Source organism: Fistularia commersonii, chromosome 8 (genome assembly GCF_037954325.1).
Source record: "Fistularia commersonii isolate RoL2024-O1a breed Wild chromosome 8, RoL_Fcom_v1.0, whole genome shotgun sequence".
Lineage (NCBI taxonomy): Eukaryota > Metazoa > Chordata > Actinopteri > Syngnathiformes > Fistulariidae > Fistularia > Fistularia commersonii.
Window position 1 is genome coordinate 15964271 of NC_141291.1, and position 24217 is coordinate 15988487.

Sequence of the window (24217 nt, forward strand, 5' to 3'; positions counted from 1 at the left end):
TTATTCCAATGTTATAATTTTTATAATCCAAATGTTTAATCTTTAATCATGCATATGTGAATACTCATTCAAATCATAAATTGAATAATTAGTTTCCAATGAAATCGGATATCACGTCAGTACGAAACTGAGTAAGGTGGAATTAACTGGTGCGGGGGTTTCAATGTACTTTGTTTCTCTTCCCCCCTCGGGTTGTGAATTTACACAAGATGTAGCTGGAGGGAGTTAGAGGAGGCCGAATTCATATGTATAAGCCCAACCCTTGAGAAGTCAGCTGAATGCATTGAAAAACAGGCACATACACACTAACACATATACATTTTCAAAAACCCACAAAGTGCTATAAAATATTTACTCTGACTCTCCACCAAACTTTACTTACTCATAGACTCCGTATTTTTATTTACACAGAGGCAAAGTCTGTATCAAAGAGAATGTGAGGCGATAGTGATATAATGAGGGGAGAGAAGCAGAGAGCGAGTTGCAGGCATAAAATTCTAAATTAACATGCAAGTCACATACAACTCATCTATCCATTCCTGGCTTGTGTATGAATCATCCCTAAATCTTCACTTCCCATTTTTGGTACAATATCGCTTCGGCATTATTTGAAACATTTAAAGAAGAACGGTTCACACGGGAACACAGATCTATGTTTCAAGAGTTTTCTGGCAGCAGCATTTTGTTAATAATAATAAAAAAGACTGTAATGCCAGAAAAAAAAGGCTCAGTCTCCCCCTAGAAAAGGGGGGCATTGAAGTTGAAGCTTGCATTTGTTTACAAAGCAAACTCTCTTCAGAGTATTTAAATGAGCATAAATGTTGTGGGTGAAGATGTATTATGTCACACCATCAAAAATGTTGCACATGTTTGGTTTCTGTATCTGTTGCGTTAATCCCTTAGCATCTGTCATACCACACGCATCAGTGTAGCGTGTAAATGTGACCATCGTTGTGATGTGTCTCATCATGTTCATTTGTTTGGACAGTTTCCATTTAAAATCTGCTATGTAATATTGTGATTTCTGTTGAGAACCAAGTAAATGTCTGAAAAAATAAATCATTAAATTGGTAAGGTTTGACAATTTATGTGGATTATAATTAGGTGTACTGTTTTAGGATTGAGGTAAGAATTATGTGATGATGTAAATAATTTGTTATTACGGTTATGATGGTGTTTACATTTGTTTGTCTTTGTGTATGTATGTGTGTTTGTCTACAGATTCAATTATAAAGCATAGGTAAACATATCATTGTTTCACCAAAAAAGAAGCAAACATACACACTGTTGTACAGTATGTATGATAAATCTGGTGACATAATTTGTTTTAAACACATATAAACACACAGACACAACTACAAAAACGCATCACTATTCTTTGAAATAAAGAAATCTACATTACCTGATATCATAACTCCATCAACTCCCAACCCACCTACCTAACCACCAAAACAGACACACACACACACACACACACACGCATACTCACGCACATATATACACACTTACACCCAAACACACAAGAAAAGGAAAAGGCTCCACATGTTACCTGATACTGCTCATGCTTCCTGCCTCTGATCCCAGTTTGCATCTCTCTAGCTGGGTGGCGACAATCTGACGCTCAGCCTCAAGTTCCCTTGTCAGTCGCTCAAACTGAAGCTCCTGAAGAGACAGAGAAACAATGTGTTAGTCAGACAGAAAGACAGATGTATCCACATCAATAGGAGTTTTGTAGCATGTTATAAAACGGAAAAAAATATGCTTTCATTCTATCTGTGTCAACTTCAGTCGAGTTATACGTGTAAACCTTGGTTGACACATATAGCTACTGCTCAAGCTATATTGAGCAAATTAAACAATTAGGTATCAGTCACTTTCAGAAGAAGCCCAGTCCCGTGGGAGAACAGCTGCATTTCGAGTTCAAAGAAGACAGATGTAAAATTAAAGTGAAGTGTCACCACTAGAAGGAGTGTGATTGACAGTGGAAAAAAAGAGGTGTAGAGGTTGGTTGAAGCTCTTCTGAAGTCTGAAAACAGGCTCTTCTCTGATGTTCAGCAGATTTGAAGCATCCACCCATAAATTAGGTCTGTGCATTGCAGAAATATAGCTTTTTTCAAAACTGTCTGATAAATGTTTTCATTTACAGGTACATTTGAGATTTTTTGCGGAAATGAACCCCATTTATACAGCCCATATCGACATCTATTTTCGCATTTCTCACCTCTTGCAACCTTTATTCACCATATATTACAATTGTATTTTGAGTTTTCTCAACGTCATGCATCATTCTATTGGATTTGGAATTAAAGCCGTAACAGGACTCCTTTATGCTTTTGAGTGGTGATAAAAAGACAGATCAGCAGCAGATTACAACACAAAAGTGGCCATGGTAAACTGATGTATACATCACCACAATTGATTCAAGCTATTTTTTACCATTACGTTGGTTTAGATGCATAAAGAATTTGAAAAAAACTTCAGAAAGCAGGGAAAAAAAACCTCATCAAGCTATATATTGCAAAATAAATATAAAGTACAATGTGGGGGGCATTTGAACTGTCAGGGTACCAGTCGCTTGAGACAACTTCAGAAGATTCTGCAGATCTAGGACTTACACATGATGGTCACAATACCCTTCTGAATGTTCTCAGGCATTAGCGTTATAAGAGCATTTCTGCCAGGGCTATATCAAAAATCCTGCAATGAGCAAGATGAATGAACATATACATATTTGTGTGGCGCCTTCATGTTAATCACACGCACAGAGAAGTAGATCAATAGTGCTATGGACTCCACTGAGCTATGAATGACATGTGTGCAAGTCTTAAAAGAGGGAGAGTGTGTGTGAGCAAGATCTAGAAAGAATGTATGCTGGTTAGATTGGTTTTCTCAAAGTCATTTTGAAGCTGTGAATGAGTTTATCCCCAGTCGCTATCTCAAGTCTCAGACTTCAATCCCCTCTCCCCACCAACATTACAGAACACAATGCAATTCATCTACCTTGAGCGACCACTGCTTTTTCCTGCACATCTGGAGCAAGCGCTTACTCATAAATATCAACACATTCTTTTGCTACACCTCTCGGATTTTGAAATCAACAGACTGAAGCAAGCCCACCCTATGCACACATCAGACTACTGATATTCCCTGTTTTGTTACAATTTCTTTAACATCAAAACATGAACACACAGGTTTAGGACTGATTATTTTAAAGGACTCCTTATACTACATGGGAAATGGCATAAATTATGTTACACCATTAAATAGCAAGAAGTTACATAAAAAATTCTGATTGAAAAAAAATCATCAATTAACCTTATAGAAGAAATATATGTTTCAATTAATGAAGGTTTGGATCAGAACTGTATGAGAACCTTGGTCTCAGACCTCTGTCCCTTTTTTATTCTTAGTGCGACAGTTTTGAAAAAAAATCTTGGGGATTCAAGAGAGAAGCTATCAGAATAAATAACCTTACATACTGTGGTATAGGTCAACTGTTGCCGCAGCTTTCCTGCACTGCCTGAGACAAGACACATTTAATGCATGTTAAAACATAGTATGGTTCAGCCACCCCTAAGACTCACGTAATGAGGTTAGGCTGGGAATTTCAGCTAACCCTCAGTTCTAAATTAGAGTTTTGTTTCACCCAAGGGAGCCTCCTTTTAAAGACCTGCTTTTTGCTTTGTCACCTTGTTTTCCTCAGTTAAAACGGTTTTAAATCCGCGAGGTGTAAAAATGCAAATAACCGCACCTAAAGTGGAATTATGCTAATTGATGATATGTAACACCTAAAAAGTAATGCATCTTAAATGCATTCCGAGGCAAGATGGCAATACTAAATACAAATGCTGTTTTGAAATGCTTGTGAGTCAAGGTGAAATGTATGAAAAAATGCAAAATTATTTGTCAGATAAAGTGTTTAAAATGTTTCCTCTTACTAAAGTTGAGGGTGATATGTCTTCTAAAAAATGTGGAGCAACCTTTACATGTTTATTTTTTTGTGTTTTACATTTATTGCCCAAAGGGCACAACAATTGTTTCTATCAGTTTAGTTATGTTGCAGTGCATAAGAAGAAAATATCGAAACACCACATCTGAAGCTTCCATACTGAGATTTAATGCTTTGTTATGTTGTTTAAAATCAATGAACATAGTCTCTATTAGAAGCTATTTTTATTAGTATTACAGTCAAAATAGTACTGGATTTAAATTCAACACAGAGACTTGTTAATATTGATATTACTAGGATGGCACAATGTAGGAGACATACATCAATCAATTAATTTTTAAAAACAAAATGTCAGGAAGGAAAAGAAAACAATGGATTTATCTTGTCATTTCATGCATTGTATTTAATTTATATTGTATGAAAATAATGTGTTCCAACCTGAGACAGTCTTAAACATTTATTGAATAATCAACAACAATAGCAATGAAAATAAAATTATTATTAATTACAATACGAATCCCTCTTTCATACATTGGGTCATCAACAGAGCCTCATACCTGGTTTACATGCTCAGAGCACGGCCCTGCAGGTATCCTCACCAGATGTTCTTACTACCTTGCCAGAACTGACTCTTCTCTGAGGTCTGTCTGTGTTCCTAAGTGTTTCCTAATGCCGAGCCTGGCTACTATGCTGACAAAACTCATTTCAGCTGTTCATGTCCATAGGTAAGAGTTGGAACATAAATACACAGGTAAATTGAGAGACTTGTTCTCTGGCTCAGGTCCTTCTTCTCTGCTCCTGCTTCAAAACAATAGGCTGACACAGCACCTGCATCGCCATCCTGTAAAGAATTATACAGATCCAGTATCTGCTTTAAGGATGTTGATAGAGGAGTAGAGGGGAAGTTGCATCGTGTCTTTGTAGACCTAGAAAAGCATACGACAGGGTGGCAAGAGAGGAACTATTGTACCATATGAGGAAGTCTGGTATGGCAGAGAAGTATGTTTGACTGCTGTAGGACATGTATCAGAGTTGTAAGATAATAGTGAGGTGTGTCAGTGTCATAGGTGTTACAAAGAAGTTAAATTGGAGGTAGGATGACTTCTGGGATAAGCTCTAGGCCTCTTGTTTGCACTGGTGATGGACAGGCTGACAGTTGAGACTAGAGGGGAATCTTCATGAACTATGATGTTTGCAGATGGCATTATGATCTGTAATGAGAGCAGGGAGCAGGTGGGTGAAAATCTACAGAGGTGGAGATATGCCCTGGAAAGGAAAGTAATGAAGGTTAGTGGCAACAAGAGAGGATGCATTTGTGTGGATGAGAGGGACCCGAGTGAACTGTGAGGATAAGGAAGGTGGAGGGTTTTTATTACTTAAGGTCAACTGTCCAGACTAATGAAGAGTGTAGTAAAGAAGTGAAAAAATGCGTTCAAGCAGGTTGGAACAGTTGAAGAATAGTGAAAGGGGCAATGTGTGATATAAGAGTACTAGCCAAAATAAATGGAAAGGCATACAAGAAAGGGATGAGACCTCCGATGCTGTATGGTTTAGAGACAGTCGCACTGAAGAATAGACCGGAAGCAGAGCTAGAGGTAGCCTGGATGGACATTAGGGTCTAAGAGAAGATTTATGGATGTAGTGAAAAAAGCTGGAAATTAACTGATGTTAGAGAAGAGGATACAGAATAGGGTTAGATGGAAGTTAATTCTCTGTGGGTGCTGCTGAAGAAGCCTGCCGAAAGAAAAAGATGATCGCTGAGACAGTCACACCAATCTTTTCCCCCAGACTCCCCCTTCCCAACTCCTCCGACACTCAGGGGTTGCTTCTCGAACCAACAAAGCTGCTACCCTTCTGTCTCTAAGGTACTTGTCAACAGTTTTGGGAGAAAATGTGACTGTCTGTCCACTAGCAGGTTCTAAGTTTGCCGTCACAATAAAAACAAATGATGTTCCGACCACAGCTCCAGTGAGGCCACGTCCACAATTGAAGCCCCGAAAATGGAATATTTAGATTTCATGCCCGTAACCTCCCTCACAAGCATGTGAACTGGAGACATATAGACATGTGGCCTCATATACCAACCATCTATATGCACAGAAATGTGCAAAAAGGCGGATACGAACATTTCCATGCAAAATATAGGATTCATCAACTTCTATACTTGCGTAGGAATGCACATGTATGTATGCTCAAATCTTACCATGTTTGCACACAAAACCTAGTGGTAGAAACTACAAATAGAACACAGAGTCACAGTGGTCAGCAATCTTAAACCTTACACATGTTCTTTGTTCCCCCTTATGAATAAGATTTCTTAATTACTTATTTATTAGAGAGTTTGAATAATTGGTGTTAATAATTGGTTCACAACTTGGCCATCAGACAAGGCATCCCGCTGCAGGAGCCACCCAGGGTAGAGGAGCCAAGGCCATTACCTTCTCCCACATTGATTTCTTTTTTTGTTTGTCACACCTGCATTAAATCATAAAGACGGTATTGTGTGGTTTCTCTCCCCTATGAGAACCTCAATCTCCATGTCGGTGAAATTGCTCTTTTCAGCAGACTTAGCCATGATTTTGGGCAGGAAAAAGTCCATTCACAAATTCTTATAGGGATTTCCGCTGCCATATATGGTCAATTGGGGGGGGGGGGGGGGGTATATGAATGCAAATTAGGCTAAATCTGCCTGAGGATTGTCATTTAGTCCAGGTGGGATTTATTTCTTATATTACTTACAAGTGTGCATATGATAGATGTCTGCACGTTTGATGTGTATGGATTTTTTGTACGTACACACACCCTGAATTTCAGTCGTACACAAGAATTTTGAACCTTTTCTTTGCACCATTGATGAATGAGGCCCATGGTCTTTCACAAAACATTCCATGTTAACTAGGTTAATGGAGAATGTTGTCCACTAGGCTTCTCCACCACTTCACTGAAAGTACTCCCTAGTGATGATCAGTTGATAACCCTGGTCTGTACTTCAACCATGCATCAAAGACATTGGGCTACTGGAACTGAAGATGCCTCTCAGATGACGGATGAAACATCTTCAAGTGAAGAAATTCAAGTCCAGTTGCTACGACACAAAGATTCTGACCAGACTTCAACATGACCTTGATGACAGAAAACCTCCGAAGACATGTCACAAGGGCAATGACATGACTATAAAAACAATTATTAATGCAAAGAAGTCCAATGTTAAGACACCACTTTGATTTGCTGATCCTCCCAATCCCCCAACTTCACTTCTCTCTGTCATCGCTCACATGAGGTTTTGAAGTCCCCCCCCCCAGCAAGGGCTGCCCCATCCAGGTCACAACCCTCGGACTAAACACTTTGATGTACTGTTCACAACATCAACACAAACAATTGTCACAGACCCTCATCTCTGCCCATGAAATCTCAAGTAGGTAACCTTCTCATTGTGCGGGTAAATTTGAAACACGTAGGCACTCAGCTTTGCCTCAGCTTGAGTACCTGCCTTTTACTCTGAGCAACACCAGAAAACACTCCAAACCACTTCCAGTAGCCTGGTTCCAGAGTGATGTTATGCCTCAAGGAAAGTCCAAGCTGGCACCTCTTCACCTCTTGTGCCACCTCTGGCTCTTCCCTCCCACATTCCATGAAGTATATGCCACAACAGGTGGTGGTTGGCTCAAATCTTCACCTCTGCTGCTTCAAATACATCTTCAGTAACCCTGAAGTCTGCCCTGCAGGTAGTAAACTCACATTGCAATGGCTTCAAGTTGTTCGATTGGATTGTACCGAATGAGCTCGGTGGTTAAACCCAGCCACCAGGCACTCACCGGTAAGCTCTACTCCCAGGGCAAGCTTCAGGATTTAGCCTGGGGTTCCTTAATCCACATTCCATGCTACCTCTTGATGTCAGTCACAAGAATGCTTCAGTCCAGACACTCAGTCACACTCAGGACAACTTGGCCTCAGGAGAACTTACTAAGAGCTGACGACCAAGACAAGAAATTCAGTTTAAAATCTTTTGCACATAAATGAATTTGAATATCACTTTTTTTCACTCTCATCTCAATACATTTTGTCCCTATTGGCAAATGACACCAATCAGTCAATTAGCTTAAATAATGTAAAATCCCTCTGTTGCATGTCTAAAGAAGAGAAAGAATATCAGAGCGACAGTCAGCCACAAAGGGCTCCATCATCTAACAGTACCAACCGCAATCCCCTGGTATTGTAAATTACAGTCTGACTCCTAAACATACTCCTGCCCGTTCCCATACCTGCTCGCTTGAACATGTACTGTATTTATTATCGCTAGAGGCTTTTCTAACTTGATCAGGAGATGGGGTCTTGTACTTCTAAGTTATTTACAAGAAGAAAGCGATGTGTGTTACATTAGTCACACAGTCTTGTATACAGTGTGAGAAAATACCATTCCCTATTTAATTAAATGATAAAATAAGCCACAGGATTTCCCAACTGTGTTCCTCAACTAAATTGAATCCTCAACTAAACTGGAAACAGCTGCAGTTGTAGGTTGTTAATTCCGCACTAGTCATTCTGGTCACTGAAGTGTCACAACAGTAAAATGCTGATATACAATATGCATTTGTAATAGCTTTTGAACTATAAACTGACACTTTAAATACAATGTTTTATAAGGTATAAATTAAGCCAATCTCTCAATGACTATTTGTAATCAAACAGTTTCAGATACGGTTACAATTTCATTTCGTCAGTGTAGTTGAAACTGGTTATATAATAACTGAAAAATACTTCCATCAGATTTTGAATCTGAAGAATCAAATAAATTACATCTCTATTAATGATATTGCTTTATTAGATAGTTATTATTTGATAATGTAATACCCTGTAAAACTCATTTACCAGCACATGTGTTCCAATACTTAGTTCCCTTATTATCATTATTATTATTATTATTATTGTCATTACCATTTTGTTCATTTCTTTAAATTAATGTTACAACAATTGTTTATCCAGGGTGTGTCCAGCCAAGCCCTGTGGGTAGAGCCAACGGCAATGCAGCCAGCAGCCATGCACTTGCAACCAGGTTGCCCTTCCTGGCTGAGCTCTGGGATTTAGCACCGGTCTCTGAAGCCTGGAGAGGGTTCCTTGCCTTCCTTGCCTTGTTTTTATCTCAATCACATGAGAGCTTCTGAACTGTTATTAATCAAGACACACGTCAAGGACCATTTAGCCTTGAGAGAACCTACCAGGAAAGAATGTCTGTAACGACAATTCCAAAGGACACAAAAAGTCCTTTTTCTATCTCTTTTAACCTTCTCCAGGCAGATGTTGCAGATTTGCGACAGCCAAATATCAGATTTTTCCTGCAACTACAACTTAATTTGAGCCTGAGAGGGTTAAAAAGTAAAAAGATCTCTCTCTCTCTCTCTCTCTCAGATTGTTATACAGAGACATACCAAAACACAGAGAGCAATGGAATCAAGATATAGTAATGTGATCAATGACATTGTGTCACTAATTCCTTGGGCCTTTAACATGGCTATTCTTAGTGAGGGGAGAAGAAGGCCTCTGGCTTATTCTTTTGCTGGCAGGATAAACAATTCACGTTTGCGGGATAATGTGGCCTCAATCTAGAAAAAAAAAAAAAAAAGACAAAATATATATAGAATTATCTTTATCAGGGCTGGCTCATTTCCTAAAACCCAAGGTACTGTAGTTACCGCATTTTAAATATTGGCAAATTATTTGGATCAGCCTACCTAACATGAAAAAAATGTTAAAATCATTGTCTCTGAATGAGCAGTTAAAAGGCAGCACCTCACAGGATTATTGTAGAACCATGTGTTGGGGGAAGTGCAAGAGATTTAGTCCCAATGTCCAAAAACAGGTACTTCCAAATTAAAGTATCATATGTTTTATTTATTTTCATTTATTGGTATAATTAGCAGGGATAGTGCACAGTAATAAACATTCCTTTAAATATGCCGGGACAGATGTAACAGTGTCAACCTAGAAAATATTTGAACCATGCATCATCAAGTAGAAATTACCAGCAAAATTAACTTTGTGCGGATTAAAATACAGCTATTGCTCAAAATATACAGTATATGAGTATAAAACAATCAAGCTGTTCTGACCAGATATCATACACTAATGCATATTCCAATGCTGTCCTAACAAACATATTGTTGCATTGAAAAAAGATTATATATGTACAGAGGTCTTGCATGTTAAAAACATGTGGTGAACGTGAAGCAACGTTCAGATAAAAGCATAAAAAAATATTTTGTAGCCAAGAGTCCTTCAATTTGGCTCTTAAACACTAATTGCCATCAAGCCATGCCAGGTGATGGAATATCTGACCTTGCAATGGTAAAGACAACCATAAAGTTATATTGCCCAATTTCCCCTGTGAGCTAGCCAAAGGCAATCAGATAAAATCAAGATAAAATGCCAGTTTCATTTGTTTATTTCACATTTATTTTTAACTCTAAGGGTGTGAATTAAGCATTACAGTCATTGAACGAACGGATATATAATGGGTGTCTGTCTGTCTGTGTGTAAATATATATATATATATTTACATGTACTGCTAGAGATAAGAAATATAATAGTAGATTATCACGGGGCTAACATACAACAGGCATAATGCAAGATAACACTACCATATGTATTGAAGCTTTAAATGTAATAAACAGCAGCTATGCTCTCATTATGTCCCTCTTGTAATAGCATAAAACCAAACTGTTGTATCATTCCTTAACTGTTTAAGATAAATTACCCTGCTTGCAAGCATAAAGAAACTACGTGCTCCATGTGTTTGACTGCCTGTGTGTGTCTGGAGATAAGGACCAATCATTACAAAGTGGCCTATGGGCAGCTATTAACAGTGCTGTTTTTGGATTGGACACAAAGGCTATCAAACAGAGCTATGACCTTCAATTTGAGGAGTAACTCTCTCCCCTCTTCATTCTCTCTCTCTCGTTCCCCATCCTCAATCGAAGAGGAGTGAAAAAATGTAAGAAATGCAAGAGTGGGAAAGGGATGTGAGAATGGGAGCTGGTAAAAAGGTCACACTCATCTCCTCGATTTCCTCCATGCATATTGAACACTCCACACACCGTTCCAACAATCCAAGCTTACAGCTTGGGTTCGCGTAGCTGAGGTGAGGTTTAAAATGAGCCAGGAAATATTCAAATTTGGAGAGTCGACCAAAACTTGGCAGAGCCAGAAGGGATGGGGTAAAAATTCGTGGACAAAAGGATAATTTTTACTGAAAGAGTTTGCCCCAGGAACCAGGAACCTTTTGAGAAACCACGGTCTAAATTCAATTCCAAAGTTATTGACTCATCCCCTGAAAGACCCTACTCAGGAGCATTTATAGTCGGGTCAGCACTGCTGAATATTTGTGACTGGTCAAGAACGAAGCATATTATTTCAACCGCTATGTTCATTACCTGCCAACATGAGCTTATAGTTTTAGCGCAGGAAGGTCAAACTTACGTTTCAAAGATTCCTTTGCTAAGTATCAATTTATAAATTGCATTTTTTTCCATCTTGTTTGCTAATCAATTCAAGTTTCCTAATACACGCAGAAAAAACCTAAAGACAGCTTTTAGAAAAAGATTTGGAAATACATAAATACATATTTATTTAATTTGTTTTTAAATTCTGTTGTATTTATTTATTTACAATGTTTTTCTCACAACTTTTCAAGGTCAAATCAATTCAATATTAAAAGAATGACCTTGGATGTGAGAATTGAAAGAATTTAAAAAGTATGTTTTGATTTAAAGCTATAAATGTAAAATTAAGCAATCCAACATGAAACCACGGGATAATTTAAATTATTCTAAGTAATGACATTAATATAAAAAAAGGTTTGCTCCTAAGGGTTCGAATGTATGAGAATATAAGGAGCAGGGGGTCAAAATGCATTAGAAAGACAGGAGATCAAAAGGTACCTGATCAATTTCGGCATGAGAAAGAGAGACAATATAAAAAAGATATAAATGACCAGAAAACTGTGGTTGTTTATTTCATCTCAATCTATGAAATTATTTTAAAAAAGAGGTGACAAAGAGAGGAATGGTACAGGACTAAAATAAACATGGAAATGTGACAGTGTTAACAAAAAAGGTCACTACATGTGCATAAACATTTAAGATGATTGGGCAGAGATGTGGGCCTGAAAAAGATTCATCCAGCTGAAATCGAGAACAACATGAGGAAGCAGGGACAGTACTTTGTCTACAGATGTTTAAAAAAAATTCTTTGGTTAAACCACACAGATCTTTATTTATTTTTGCCACAAAAATGTATGTGAAAGTCATGCATCAAACCTACCCAGGCAGGCAGGGAATGCAATCAGTCCAATCATCTGATTTGTTCACAGTTAATACCAGTATTGTGATTGATTTTCCTTCACCGTGCAGGGAATTCTCCAAATAAAGTCAGTATTAAAAGGCGCCCATGATAGAACTCTACAACAACATATTTAAGTGTTTAGTTTACTTTTCTCTTATGATCTGCATTTTTTGGAGCATTTGACTGTTTGTGTGTCAGATTCCATTTTCTCCCCAGTCATTGCTATACTGTGCAAGGTCTGATGAAAGCTGAGATCTAGATGTTTATAAACTTGAGTGATGCCTGAAGATAAGAAGCGAAATTGTGTCATCAGTCAATCTTGATATTCGTGATAGACATAAAATAAAAAAAAATCAGTCAGTGAAGGCTCCCAGGGATAGGAGAACAAAAGTCTGTGTGCCTGAACTGATTCTTCATCACTTTTACAATGTGTGTGTATGTGTGCTTGAGTGTGTGTGCATGCATGTGTGCATATGCGTGCGTGCATGTTTGCATGCGTGAGTGAGTGAGTGAGTGAGTGAGTGAGTGAGTCATACCTGCATGTTTCCGTGCATGCCCAATACAACCACCTTGAAAACCATTAATTTTTCTAAACTGAAAATGATGCCAGGCCCGGAACGGCTTTATTCAGAATCAACACACATTTTTCTCCATGTAATGTAGGTTATATTTCGACATAACAGTTTCTATGTATGCTTTTTTCTGCCATCAGAGGCTTTACAATGAAATTTTATTTATATTTGAAGCATTACCTGAGGCCTGTCTTTAAAGTGTCTATGGGACAACAATAATGTAACAGACAACAGATCACTACCCATAGTAACTGAAATTGGCAACTGAAAAGTAAAACAAAAGCATAACAAAGGAACTACATCTACTGTTAAATCTACCAGCAACAAACACCAACAATAGCAAAGGCCATGTTATAAAAAAATCACAAGAATATGTACAGGAGGTAAACTGAAGACTCTAAATTATATGTGCTGTAGCTAACAACTTTTCTTTTTCTGCCTGGATTTTTGCATGTTCCCCTCATGTCTCATGTCTCTTAATGGTGCCTGCCCACAGTCCAAAAGCATGCAGACAGTCAATTGGAAACATTTCCAGATGTGTGAGAGGGTAAATGTTTTTTTTGTTTCAATTGACTGGCAGGCGATAAGTCCAGGGTGTACTCTGCCTTTCACCCAATGACAGCTGGGATCGGCTCCAGCATCCCTGCGGCCCGAAGTGCAGGATAAGCAGTAGAGAAAGGAATGAATGAATGAATGAATAGGGCTGTCTGTGGGTGTGTAAAAGTGTACCAACAAAGCTGGAAAAGTTAGAATTGGCAATTCAATGGCAATCATGGCAGTTATTAAAGTTATTACCTTAGAAATTGAACTTCTTCTCCTTTCGGCTTTTCCCTTCAGGGGTCGCCAGAGTGAATCAACCTTCTCCATCTAACCCTATTCTCTTCCCTCCTCTCTCAAACCAACTACCTTCATATCCTCTCTCACTACGTCCACAAATCTTCTTCACCTTAGAAAATGAACATTCAACAAATATTTGATGCTATAAAGAGGCAGCTCCAATGGATCCATACAGATATCAACATCTGTACATAATCTGGTGCAGAATCTATCCTCTGTCTGTTCAAAATATTCCTGTCCAGAAATATATTGAGGCAGGCATTGTAAAATGATACGGTAAATTTTATTTAATTATGAGTGCTTATTTGGAACTTTACATCCAGTGATTCATCCAATCACCATGTACATCTGATATACAGAACCAATCAGCTACCCTGAAATTTAGTGTGCACGCATATCTCAAGCTACGCTTACAGGTAACAACAGAATGACAGTATAATTTGAAGAGCGAAGATAAGTAAAGGAAAATGTGGTCCTTAAAAATATTCAAAGTAAATGCTGCTCAAAACCACACATTTTCATTTGTTCATAAATTATAGAGGTATTTTAGCTGCCTAAAAGAAAAAGGTGCAAGCAAGAGCCTGCAATGTTTCATTAATGTTAAAAACAAGGAATAAATCAGGAGAATTGAAGCAATTTTATGAAATTTCAGTTGTTGAACTTGGGAAGAAAAAAAACATCCATCCATTTTCTACTGCTTCTGCAACTTAGGGTCTCAGAAGCTTATCCCAGCTGCCATCAGCTGGGAAGGACTGGTCACAAGACAATCACAGGGCCACATGCAGAGAGAGTAAACCATTACCTCTCTCATTTTCACATCAGGACAATTTTCCCAATTAACCTGCTGCATATTTTTGGAATACGGGCCAAAAGCGGGGAAAACCGAGAAAGAAAATGAAAACTCCACATAGGTGCCATGTCAGAGCCAAACCAGTTTCCTTCGTGCTTTCAGGCAGAAGCACTAACCACTGCGCGGACAACAAATAATAATAATAATAGAAATGATAATGCGGATGCTATTGAACAATCAGATAAGGTACTTTAATGACAAAACACATACAAACAGACATATAAACACATTTGTTTGTGTTATCCTCCTTTCTTGCTGTAATCTAGTAATCTAATACATGTAATCTTTGTATTTAAAGCAACCACACTGTAAAATATAACATTGGAAAAAAGATGAATGTTCTCGTATGCAACATTTTTGAGGTTTTGCTGCAAAGAGTTGTGTTGCTTAATACATCGTGTCGTATATACAACATCATCAGTCCCACCATTATGACACTGTACTTGGGAAGTGAGTGGCAACTGAGGCAGAATTACTGCATTGGCAAATAGTGAATCTGGCTTTGAGTGACATTACCCAGTTAAGTGTGCAGTGGTAACAAATAAATGAAGCACTTGGTTATGTCAAAGCAAAAACCCCTTTGGTTCCCTGGGTTCTATTTCTGGGAGACACTCTCGGTAATGTATACAAATACTGACTTAGCCCAAATCATAGGAGAAAACCCTGTCAGTTCTGTTTTAGGGATACATTTTGCTTAAATAACTCAAGAGGGCAGGTCCAGAAATCAGCCTTACAGCACGTGTATGAAATGGATTGAGCTTAGTAACATAGAACATGATGTGCTGTCTCTTTCTATTTCCACTGAGGCTCCTTTGATAAGGACAGATCTGGAGCCATTTATTAACATTTGAATTCTATGATTCAATACATAGTATTTTTCTTTTCTCTTAATTAATTCAGAGATTTTTTTTATATTTAGTTTCCAGGAGAAACATAGCTCACACTGACCATATTTTCTGCTTTCCATTATAACTTCATATCCATCAGAAAGAAAAAAGAAATCCACATATGTATCACTGCCACCTTTTATACGCAATATAAATATTCAACAGACAAACATACTGTGACGTATCGCTTCCTTGTTAAATTATTTAGGGGCTCACTGTGCAAAAAAGAAAACATCTCTCTCTCTCTCAGACTCTGATTTCAAGATCCCTCATTTTGTTGCTGTAGCACACTCTCTCCTCCATTTTCAAGTATTTTTGTCCTGTTTTTGTTGTGTGTGTTTGGACTTGTGCTGGAAGCAAGAGACCATGAGTTATCTGAAAATATAGGTTGGACAAACAAACTAAGTGGAACATCAGTCAGCCTAGTAAGTATATTGAGAAAGTATATTGTGAATGCAGAGTCAGCAGTCTCTGCTCTGATTACGACCAAATATATTGGCAAAGCTGTAGTCTGTCCAAGTGATGAACTGTGAAACTCGACAAAATGCGCCACAAACATTTTTCATTTGATTTATTTTTCATTAATGTAACAAATCAGACTTTCTTCCGAAATGCATTAATGTTAAATTTTGCCCATACATTAGCAACACCGTGCCTACTTTCATTTTTGAATCAACATAAATAATAGTTGTTTTTCGGTTTTCGCACGGGGGGTTACTCCTCATCCTCTCACCCTCATGTATTCTCTCAGTTGTTCTGAATCTCTACAGGGAAGGCTGAAGGGTAATCCTTTCCCTGTCTGCCTTTCTCACTACGTTGCCTTCACCCAGTTCTCGTCTGTATCGTTCAGGGTTTGATCGTGGATTTCATTGCCTTTTGCTGTCCTCTTCGTGCTCCCTGGACGTCGCACCTTTTGCTGACCCCCTTCTGAGGCTGTATAGGGGCTACAGTTCCCGCACACACCTGTTTCAAGTAACTGTTCACCTGCTGCTGACCCTAGTAAACTTGTGTTTTGAACTATATCTCTGTTGGTGCAGAGTTGTGTTGCACTTGGGTCCTTACACACTCCCAAGTGTGACAAAGAAATATTTATGGGGGGCATTTAAGACTTCACAATGTTGGACTGTCTTTATTTGAAATATCATTACCTATAAAACGTTAAGCAAGGTTGACTTTCCAGGCCATGTTTCAGGCATGGAGGAGAGAATCTGACCTCCCACCTGAAAGACGAAGTAAGCATAACTTTCCTGGTCAGAAATTCTTCACAAACAGGTGAGGCCGTTGTGATAAGAATATTCATACTATTATTCGCATAACACTCCAACATGTGTGTGTGTTGGGGGTTGTAATTCTTAAGATTATGTTTCTAAAATTGTATCTCTCCATGCAAGTGGCTTCTAGATGTTTTAGGTTTTTTTTTTGGCTCCATAAATTTGTCTGTTATGAATGTAGTAATTTACAGTTATATAGAATTGTCTGTTCTCTTGGTTAAAGCTCTGGGGAAGAAAAACATTTTCTAATTGTTGCCTGAAAAGATTGCTTGAACAGCAACCTCTGTTCTGACCAGATCGCCCATATCTTGAAATCTTGTGTTTAAATGTTTATGAAAGTCGTGCAAAGTTGTTAGTGATTAGCTGTTCACTCCTCACATTTTCCAGTCTTACAGGCCAAGAGTGAGTAGTATATAGCAGCCTCTTTATGTTACACTTCAGTGAAATATCCAATTAGTGCATTTCAAAAGGATAGCTATTCACTATGCAATTCCCTCTATCAATGCATTATTTGAGTCTTTCTTTTGCATTGTTAATTAATGTCTCATAGATTGGTTAAAAAAATAGTCTGCATTTTATATGCACTGATTTACTCTTTATTTGTGTACAATAGTTTCGCAATTAAACTCAAAGACCTCACTTAGTCACAACAGTGTTGTCAGTCCCTTTAAGAATACATTTTTAAATGATTCTGTGCAGGGACAGAAAAGGGTCAGAATGTTTTATCATTCATGCTGCATGTTCCAATTTATTTACAGCAGACTCAATATATATATTATAAGTGAAAGAAGCAAAGGGCCTTTTTTAAGGATTTTCATGTTTGTTTATTTCATAGTTTGTTAAATAATTCACAAAGCTGATAAGCAAAAGGCCTTTCAAAAATATAATGCAAAAAAATTGCTCTAAAAACACTTTTTGATCCGTGAAACTCCGATCAACTCCTCTATTTGCATAACAAGCCACTGTAACCCAGACCCGCCCCCAACCCTGGCACTTATATCCAGAAATTCCTCACAGGCCATCAGAACTGAAGAAGCCTCTCCAATGAGAGGTAAAATGTCTTCAAGTGAAGACAATCAAGTCTAGTTGCCACGCTAAGAAGATTGTGACAAGAATGAGAAATAATCTGCCTTCGATTTATCATTTTTAGATCCTACAGAAAAAAGTTCTCTTGTGAGGACAGGACGTCTTGTGATATTTTCTGAAGCTTTAAGGCTTTATTTCATTTTCTCAAACTATGTTAATTTTACTATGGATCAACATTAAAATCTGAATACAAAAAGATATTTCTAATCGCAATAACCTGTTTTATCTGGGGGTCAGGACCTGATGATAGCTGATCACTGTAGAACAATTATGCATAGAGTCAACCATTTTAAGGAGATCAATACTTTATTTACCAGAATTGTATTCATTTGTATGCATGTGAATGACTTTCTCTCACAGGACCATTGATCTCAGTGGGACAAAATTTGCTTGTCCTCATCCCGGTACAGGCTGTGCAAAATCATATTACCACCTTCCGCAAGAAAGATAAGTCACTGGGAAAACTATAAGTTAAAGAAGGGCTAACCATCTGATTGGTGTATTTTGTTTTGCTGAAAAAATATCCCTTAATTACTGACTAAGAACAACAGCTTCAAACCATGGAGCAGCAGATATATTTTGAGTTTTAAATTAGCAGAGGTTGTTTGACTTGGTTTATTAGTTTCACTCAGTTTCGTGAGTGCTTTGTCCTTTGAATATCAAACATGTCCCTCAATTCAGCAGATTCGGCAATGTATGAGATACTTGTGAATATGATCTAAAAGTGACAAATCACAAACAATAATAAAGGCTTAACTGTCGAATGAGAAAGAGACAAGATTCACCTTGAATTTTTGTTTTATATTTTTATTTCTGTAGTGGTATTTAAACCTATTTTTTACCGCAACTATAAAAATACTTTTGGAAATCTATTAGTCTGTCATCCACAGTGCTTTCACCAGTGTTATCTTCAAATTGCTAAACGAGTATTGCAGAAATAAATGCATGACAGTATCTTTCTAAGGTCAAGCAAAACATCTAGAAGGCTAAAAAAAAATCTGCAACATTATAGCTTGAAAGGTTGATGAAATGGATGAATGGGTTTAGGATACATACCAGAATGTATTGCTTCTCAATTTAAGTCACACCAATGTTTGTTTGTGTGCACATTGTAGTTGCAGGAGACAACATGATTGGGTTCACGCTCAGTGACTATGGCTTTGGCCACAGACAAAATGTCATTTGGAAAATGTCACCACCTAAATGCCATTGCGGCTGTAAGTTCCCATTTGTATGTCTGTGTGGATTCACACGTCCCATCACCCTATATGCAGGTGTGTCAACTATTTACAAACTCTGGGTTTTTACAGGCAAAAAAACAAATACACCAACATTTGTTGTCGGTGTAAAGTATTTTAGCTCACTTAACCTACCTCTGTATTGATTTTAAGTGCCTGTACAAGTGCCACAATTTAGTCGGCCACAATGACAGTCAAAATTGTCCAGATGTGCAAAATAAAACTAGTCAAAATATAATGAGATCTTCTGGATATATGTCAGTAAGACTGTACTTATCTTTTTAATCGTTTTCCATAGTCAAGAAGCTTAACTCTAAAAGATAGATGGAAACAGGTTCCTTTACTAGGAATTCAGTGTCTGAATAATTGGGCTTGTGAAACGCCTTTTTTTTTTTTTTTTTTTTTTTTTTTTTTTTCAAAAAAATAGCCATGAAATGGTGGTCTGATAGAGAGTGAATGGTTGTTTGGCTTTTTGTGGCCCTGTGATTGACTGGTGACTAATGCAGAGTGTACCCCGCCTCTCGCCCAATGGCAAATGCCACGGGCTCCCACATTCCTGTGAAGTGTAAGATAAGCTTTACATAATGGATGGTGGTCTGATAATCATGCCGGGCTTGTTAATCAGATCAATATGTTACTTGGGAAGTTTAATGTTAAATGATGATCTGATGTTGAGTTATATCTGATATTACTGAGTAAAAAGCTCAGGAATCTCTGCCTTGAACTATTAGGGAGTGAACTTAAGATACTTTCTTATCTCTGTTTTCAAAGCACATAAAATTTTCATCTGGATTCTGGTTCTTATTTCTTCGGCAAATGTTCGAGGACAGACTCTGTCGGGCTCAGTTCTTCTACATCACCACAAACACTCCTCATACAACTTGATACTACTCAACTTGAATAAAAGTGCATGGTTCATGAATAACCTCACAAAAACGTCATTAAAATTTTGTTTTTGGCTACTTGCATGACACCTGTCATCCCAGGGAATGGCCACAGGACAAGCAAGGGCTAATTTACCTGATTTTTACAAACTGGGTGATAATTCAATTGCTCTTCCCCTCCATCACGTACATGCAACAAGCAAATGCTCTTTAGTTCTGCAAAGCTATATGCTATATATACTATACTGCATATATGTATATATATATATATAATATATATATATATCATTTATGAATGCAGAAAAAGCAATTATGCTGCAATTATGTGTATCTTAAATTGACCATTGAAAACAAAGGATGAATTTATACGTAAATCTAGAAAGTAAATTGCTGAATTCCCTGCAGATTAGTATGTGATAGTGGAATGTTTGTGCGTCATTCGTTCCTTCAGTATCTACTGCCTCTCTCCTGCACTCAAGGTCGTACGGATGCTGGAGTCTATCACAGAAATCACTGAGAAAGAGGCAAGATACACCCTGGACTGGTCGCCAGTCGGTCGCAGTGTTTGTGACTGTCTCTCACCCTGTTTGTGTCAAAAACATGTTTTAATAGAGCGAGCTCTTTTAGCAGGCAGCGCCGTGATTAGCGCTTCGGCCCCGCAGCATGAAGGACCATGGTTCGACGCCGACAACGGGACCTTTCTGTGTAGAGTTTGCATGTTCTCCCTATTTCTGCGTGGGTTTCCAGCCACAGTCCAAAACTTGTAGCAGTTTATTTGGGGAAAACTGCCTCGAAGGAGAAAGCAAATGGTTGTCTGTCAATACATGTGGCAATTGACTGCAACCAGGCCAGGGTTTACCCTGCCTCTAGCCCGATGACAGCTGGGATAGGCTTCAGCGACCCTGAGTGCAGGATAAGCAGCATAGGATGAATGGAGTTCGCTATTATTTTTCAATTTAATCTGATACGCTCTTAGTAGGAGAAATGTAGCCACGCAATCTAGGAGAATATCCAGTGGGGAAAGAAAGCTGAAGTGATACCTGTAAATACGAACAATGATTTTACTAAAAGTTTTTGAGCATGAAATGAATTTAGTCCATTAGATATTCATGATACAAAATGTATTCTCTCAGCTAGGGGCGATGGTGGCCTGAAGATTAGGAAAAATAACTTGTGACCAGAGTATCTGCAGTTTTTGAATTTCTCATACCTGCTTAGAAATTCTGGGCAGGTAATGCCTTTTTTCAGCACTTAGTAGTGACTTGCCCTTGAGCAGGGCACTCACTCTCAATTGGATTTAGAGGAGCAAAGTTGGAATTGCAGGAGTGGGGCACGGTTTCCTGGACAGCTGCCAGGTGTGACTCTGTAACTGTGTAAATATGAAGCAGGGGGTTAAAAAAAAAAAAAAAAAAAAAAAGAGTAGGAAAGCTCAGAAAATACTTTCCATGAACACAAATACGGATACTTGTTCACCCTGCGAGTGTTTCTCAACGTCTTCGTCAGCTTTTTCTCTGACTCTCCTCTATCCCAACCACATGGTGTGACAGAGGACTCCTGGGAGCCCCAAAGGTCATCCATCCACTGGCAATCACAAACACTTGTTTTGATAGATTAACCTGGGCAAGAACATGCAAACCTGCCCACACAGACATGCACTAACACCAGAGTTAAAATCACTTGCTATAACACGCATACATAGATGCATGTACGCTCAAACAGGAAAAGTTAGAGTTCAGATAAAACCATGAAATTTGGACATTTTTAAAAGGCGAGGTGCTTACTCTCAATTACGATATCAGTTTCATTGTTGACAGTAGCTGGTTAATCATATTGGGTTGTGAAATTCTACACAATTGATATTGTCAAGTCTGCTAACCAATGAATCAACATTAACAGCCATTAAGATACTGTTTGACCAGCTCGCAGTTTACATATTTCTTTGTCCAAGCATTGACTCGCTCATATTTAGTACCTTTACACAGTGTGAGTGTTCTATCAGCTACTAAATGAATGGTCACATATAATTGCAAGATGCCGATAAAACAAGGGGCAAAATTTTAATAAGACAAAAAAACAAGGTGTACATTTTAAATACAGAACCAGAATTATTAATGTCAAAAACATGATCAAAAAGAAAGAAACAAAGAAAATGAAAGGTAAACAAATTACCATGATGTTCTCAGATTAAATAATATTGTGTCTAATAATCACAATCTCAATACCATTATAAATATTTCTAATAAGGATTTTCCTTATTATTTTCATGATGAAGCTTCTAAGCGGGGAGGCACGGTGGTGCAGGGTTTAGCATTTCCACCACACAGCAAGAAGGTCTACTGTTCTCCAGTTACCTCCCACGCTCCAAAAAAATGCAGTAGGTTAATTGCTCAGATGTGTGGGTGAGGGAGTGAATGGTTGTAGGTCTCTTTATGTGGCCCTGTGATAGACTGGTGCCGGTTTAGGGTTAACCCTTTCTTACACCCAATGACAGTTGGGATTGGCATCCCAAATAAGTGCTAGATCAACAGTATAGATCATGAATGAATCTTCTCAGCCATGATAGTAGTGGAAATGGGAAAATGAAATGCAAGTTAGTGACAAAACACTACTTGCTATAGACGGAACAAAACTTTGCAAAAGCCGGTCCTCTGTTTCAGAATCTCTGCTGGAGACCAGGCATGAGCAAACAATGTTTGCAGAAAGGCATTGAGGCAATCCATGTACAGATAAAATGAAACAGCTCAAATACATTTGCAAGTAAAAATGGACCAAAAACAAAAAATGGATAAGTCTTTTTTTTTTTTACTCCAAAGGAGGTGAGCGATAAGGAGTAATCGTGCATTCACAAAAAGACAAACCCGAACAGTAAAAGGGCGATTTCATAGCTGGAAACCTAAGTCTGAATCTGGGAATCTGTACCATCATTGTCATTGCAAAGAAGTGTGTGTAACTTACGGTAATTCGCATATGTGTGACTGAATCTTGTCAAACCATGTGCTAATTATTTTGTGTTTGTGTGTGTTTGGGCATGTTAGGAGTGTTTGCAGGTACCTCACATGTGATGCGGTGTGTTTATTAAATACAGAACACACTTCACAAATCCTAAACAAGGAGCGACAAGCATGACAATGATAAAATCACTGACAGGCCCTTCGGCACAGCTTTCTACGGTAGGTAAAGGGCTTAACAGGCTTCTCTGCCAGATTCTTTTCCTCAGAGTTCATTCACACCATTAAAATCAGGCGTACACAATTCCAAGAAAGTGGGTGTGTGTGCCCTATTTAACGTGAAATTAATTGACACCAACACAATGTCACATACAAACAAAGATATCCAGTGTGATGTGGAAAAACAGATTGCGCATACTTAGTTGTGTTTTTAGAGATCCTTATTAGTGGCCGGTTGTGTTGAAAAGCTTTTTTTTCTTTTTAACGATTTGTCAGTCTTCATTTGTCTCTACCCTCACAACATCCTCCTCACCTCCCCAAATCAATGTGCGATAACATGACTGTTAGAAGTGCCTCTTATATCACAGGAAAATGTCAAGTATTCATTTTCAATTAGCAGTGGTAGCATTGAGGAAAGGTTGCTTCTATGTTAAGAAAATTGTCACTTTTACTGGGCTTTTATACTTTGTAAGAGTCCATCAAAAGGGTCATTTTATTCTATGATATAAACCTTTAATTGGAGAATCACTGACTTATTTATAATACTTTTTATATCCTAATAAGATTTATTTCAGTAATTACTGTAGATTCAGGTACTGACGTTCTTCATGTCTCATAAGCAACTGAAGTTACCCAGATACCCAGAATAGCTTATATTTCCTGATCCCCTGGCGCAGTCACAATTACAGCGCCTACTGAAAACTTCAGTTTTAAAAAAAAGAATACACGACAGACTAACTTTTCCTTGGAGTGATTCAGATGATGATTCAGTGCTATGAGAGACACCATTTTACTGCGACAATGAAGCACCAGGGATTGCCATACAGCACCAAATGCAAGGCCGTTGATTATACTGAACCTGGCTGCTTTTTGTCCTCAGACATCCCTGAATCTACTAAATAAAAATTGTAAGAAAGATGTATTGGTTTCTTAAAAGAAACACTGATGGGAGGATAAGTAGATATCCAGGGTCATGTTTGAAGCATTCAGAAACCAGAGGGGGTGTTATGGATGTCAGATAAGCTGTGATCATGGACACATTACACTGGAAAAGTTTTCATTTCTAGATACTTTTACTGCGAATTATTATGTTCAATACTTGTCTTATCACTAGCTTCATTAGAAAGATGTAACCTAAA

At 38.1% G+C, this 24217-nt stretch overlaps 1 protein-coding gene across 3 annotated transcripts in view; it reads right to left on the reverse strand.

Annotated features, from left to right (window-relative positions):
- The window catches only part of ctnnd2a (catenin (cadherin-associated protein), delta 2a), a 282667-nt gene that overhangs the window by 180100 nt on the left and 78350 nt on the right, over window positions 1-24217 (reverse strand). For all 3 annotated transcript variants that reach the window (XM_086151388.1, XM_086151386.1, XM_086151387.1), the window contains exon 3: window positions 1550-1662. In XM_086151388.1, the coding sequence (XP_086007514.1) occupies window positions 1550-1662 (113 nt within the window). The remainder of the gene's footprint in view (window positions 1-1549; window positions 1663-24217) is intronic.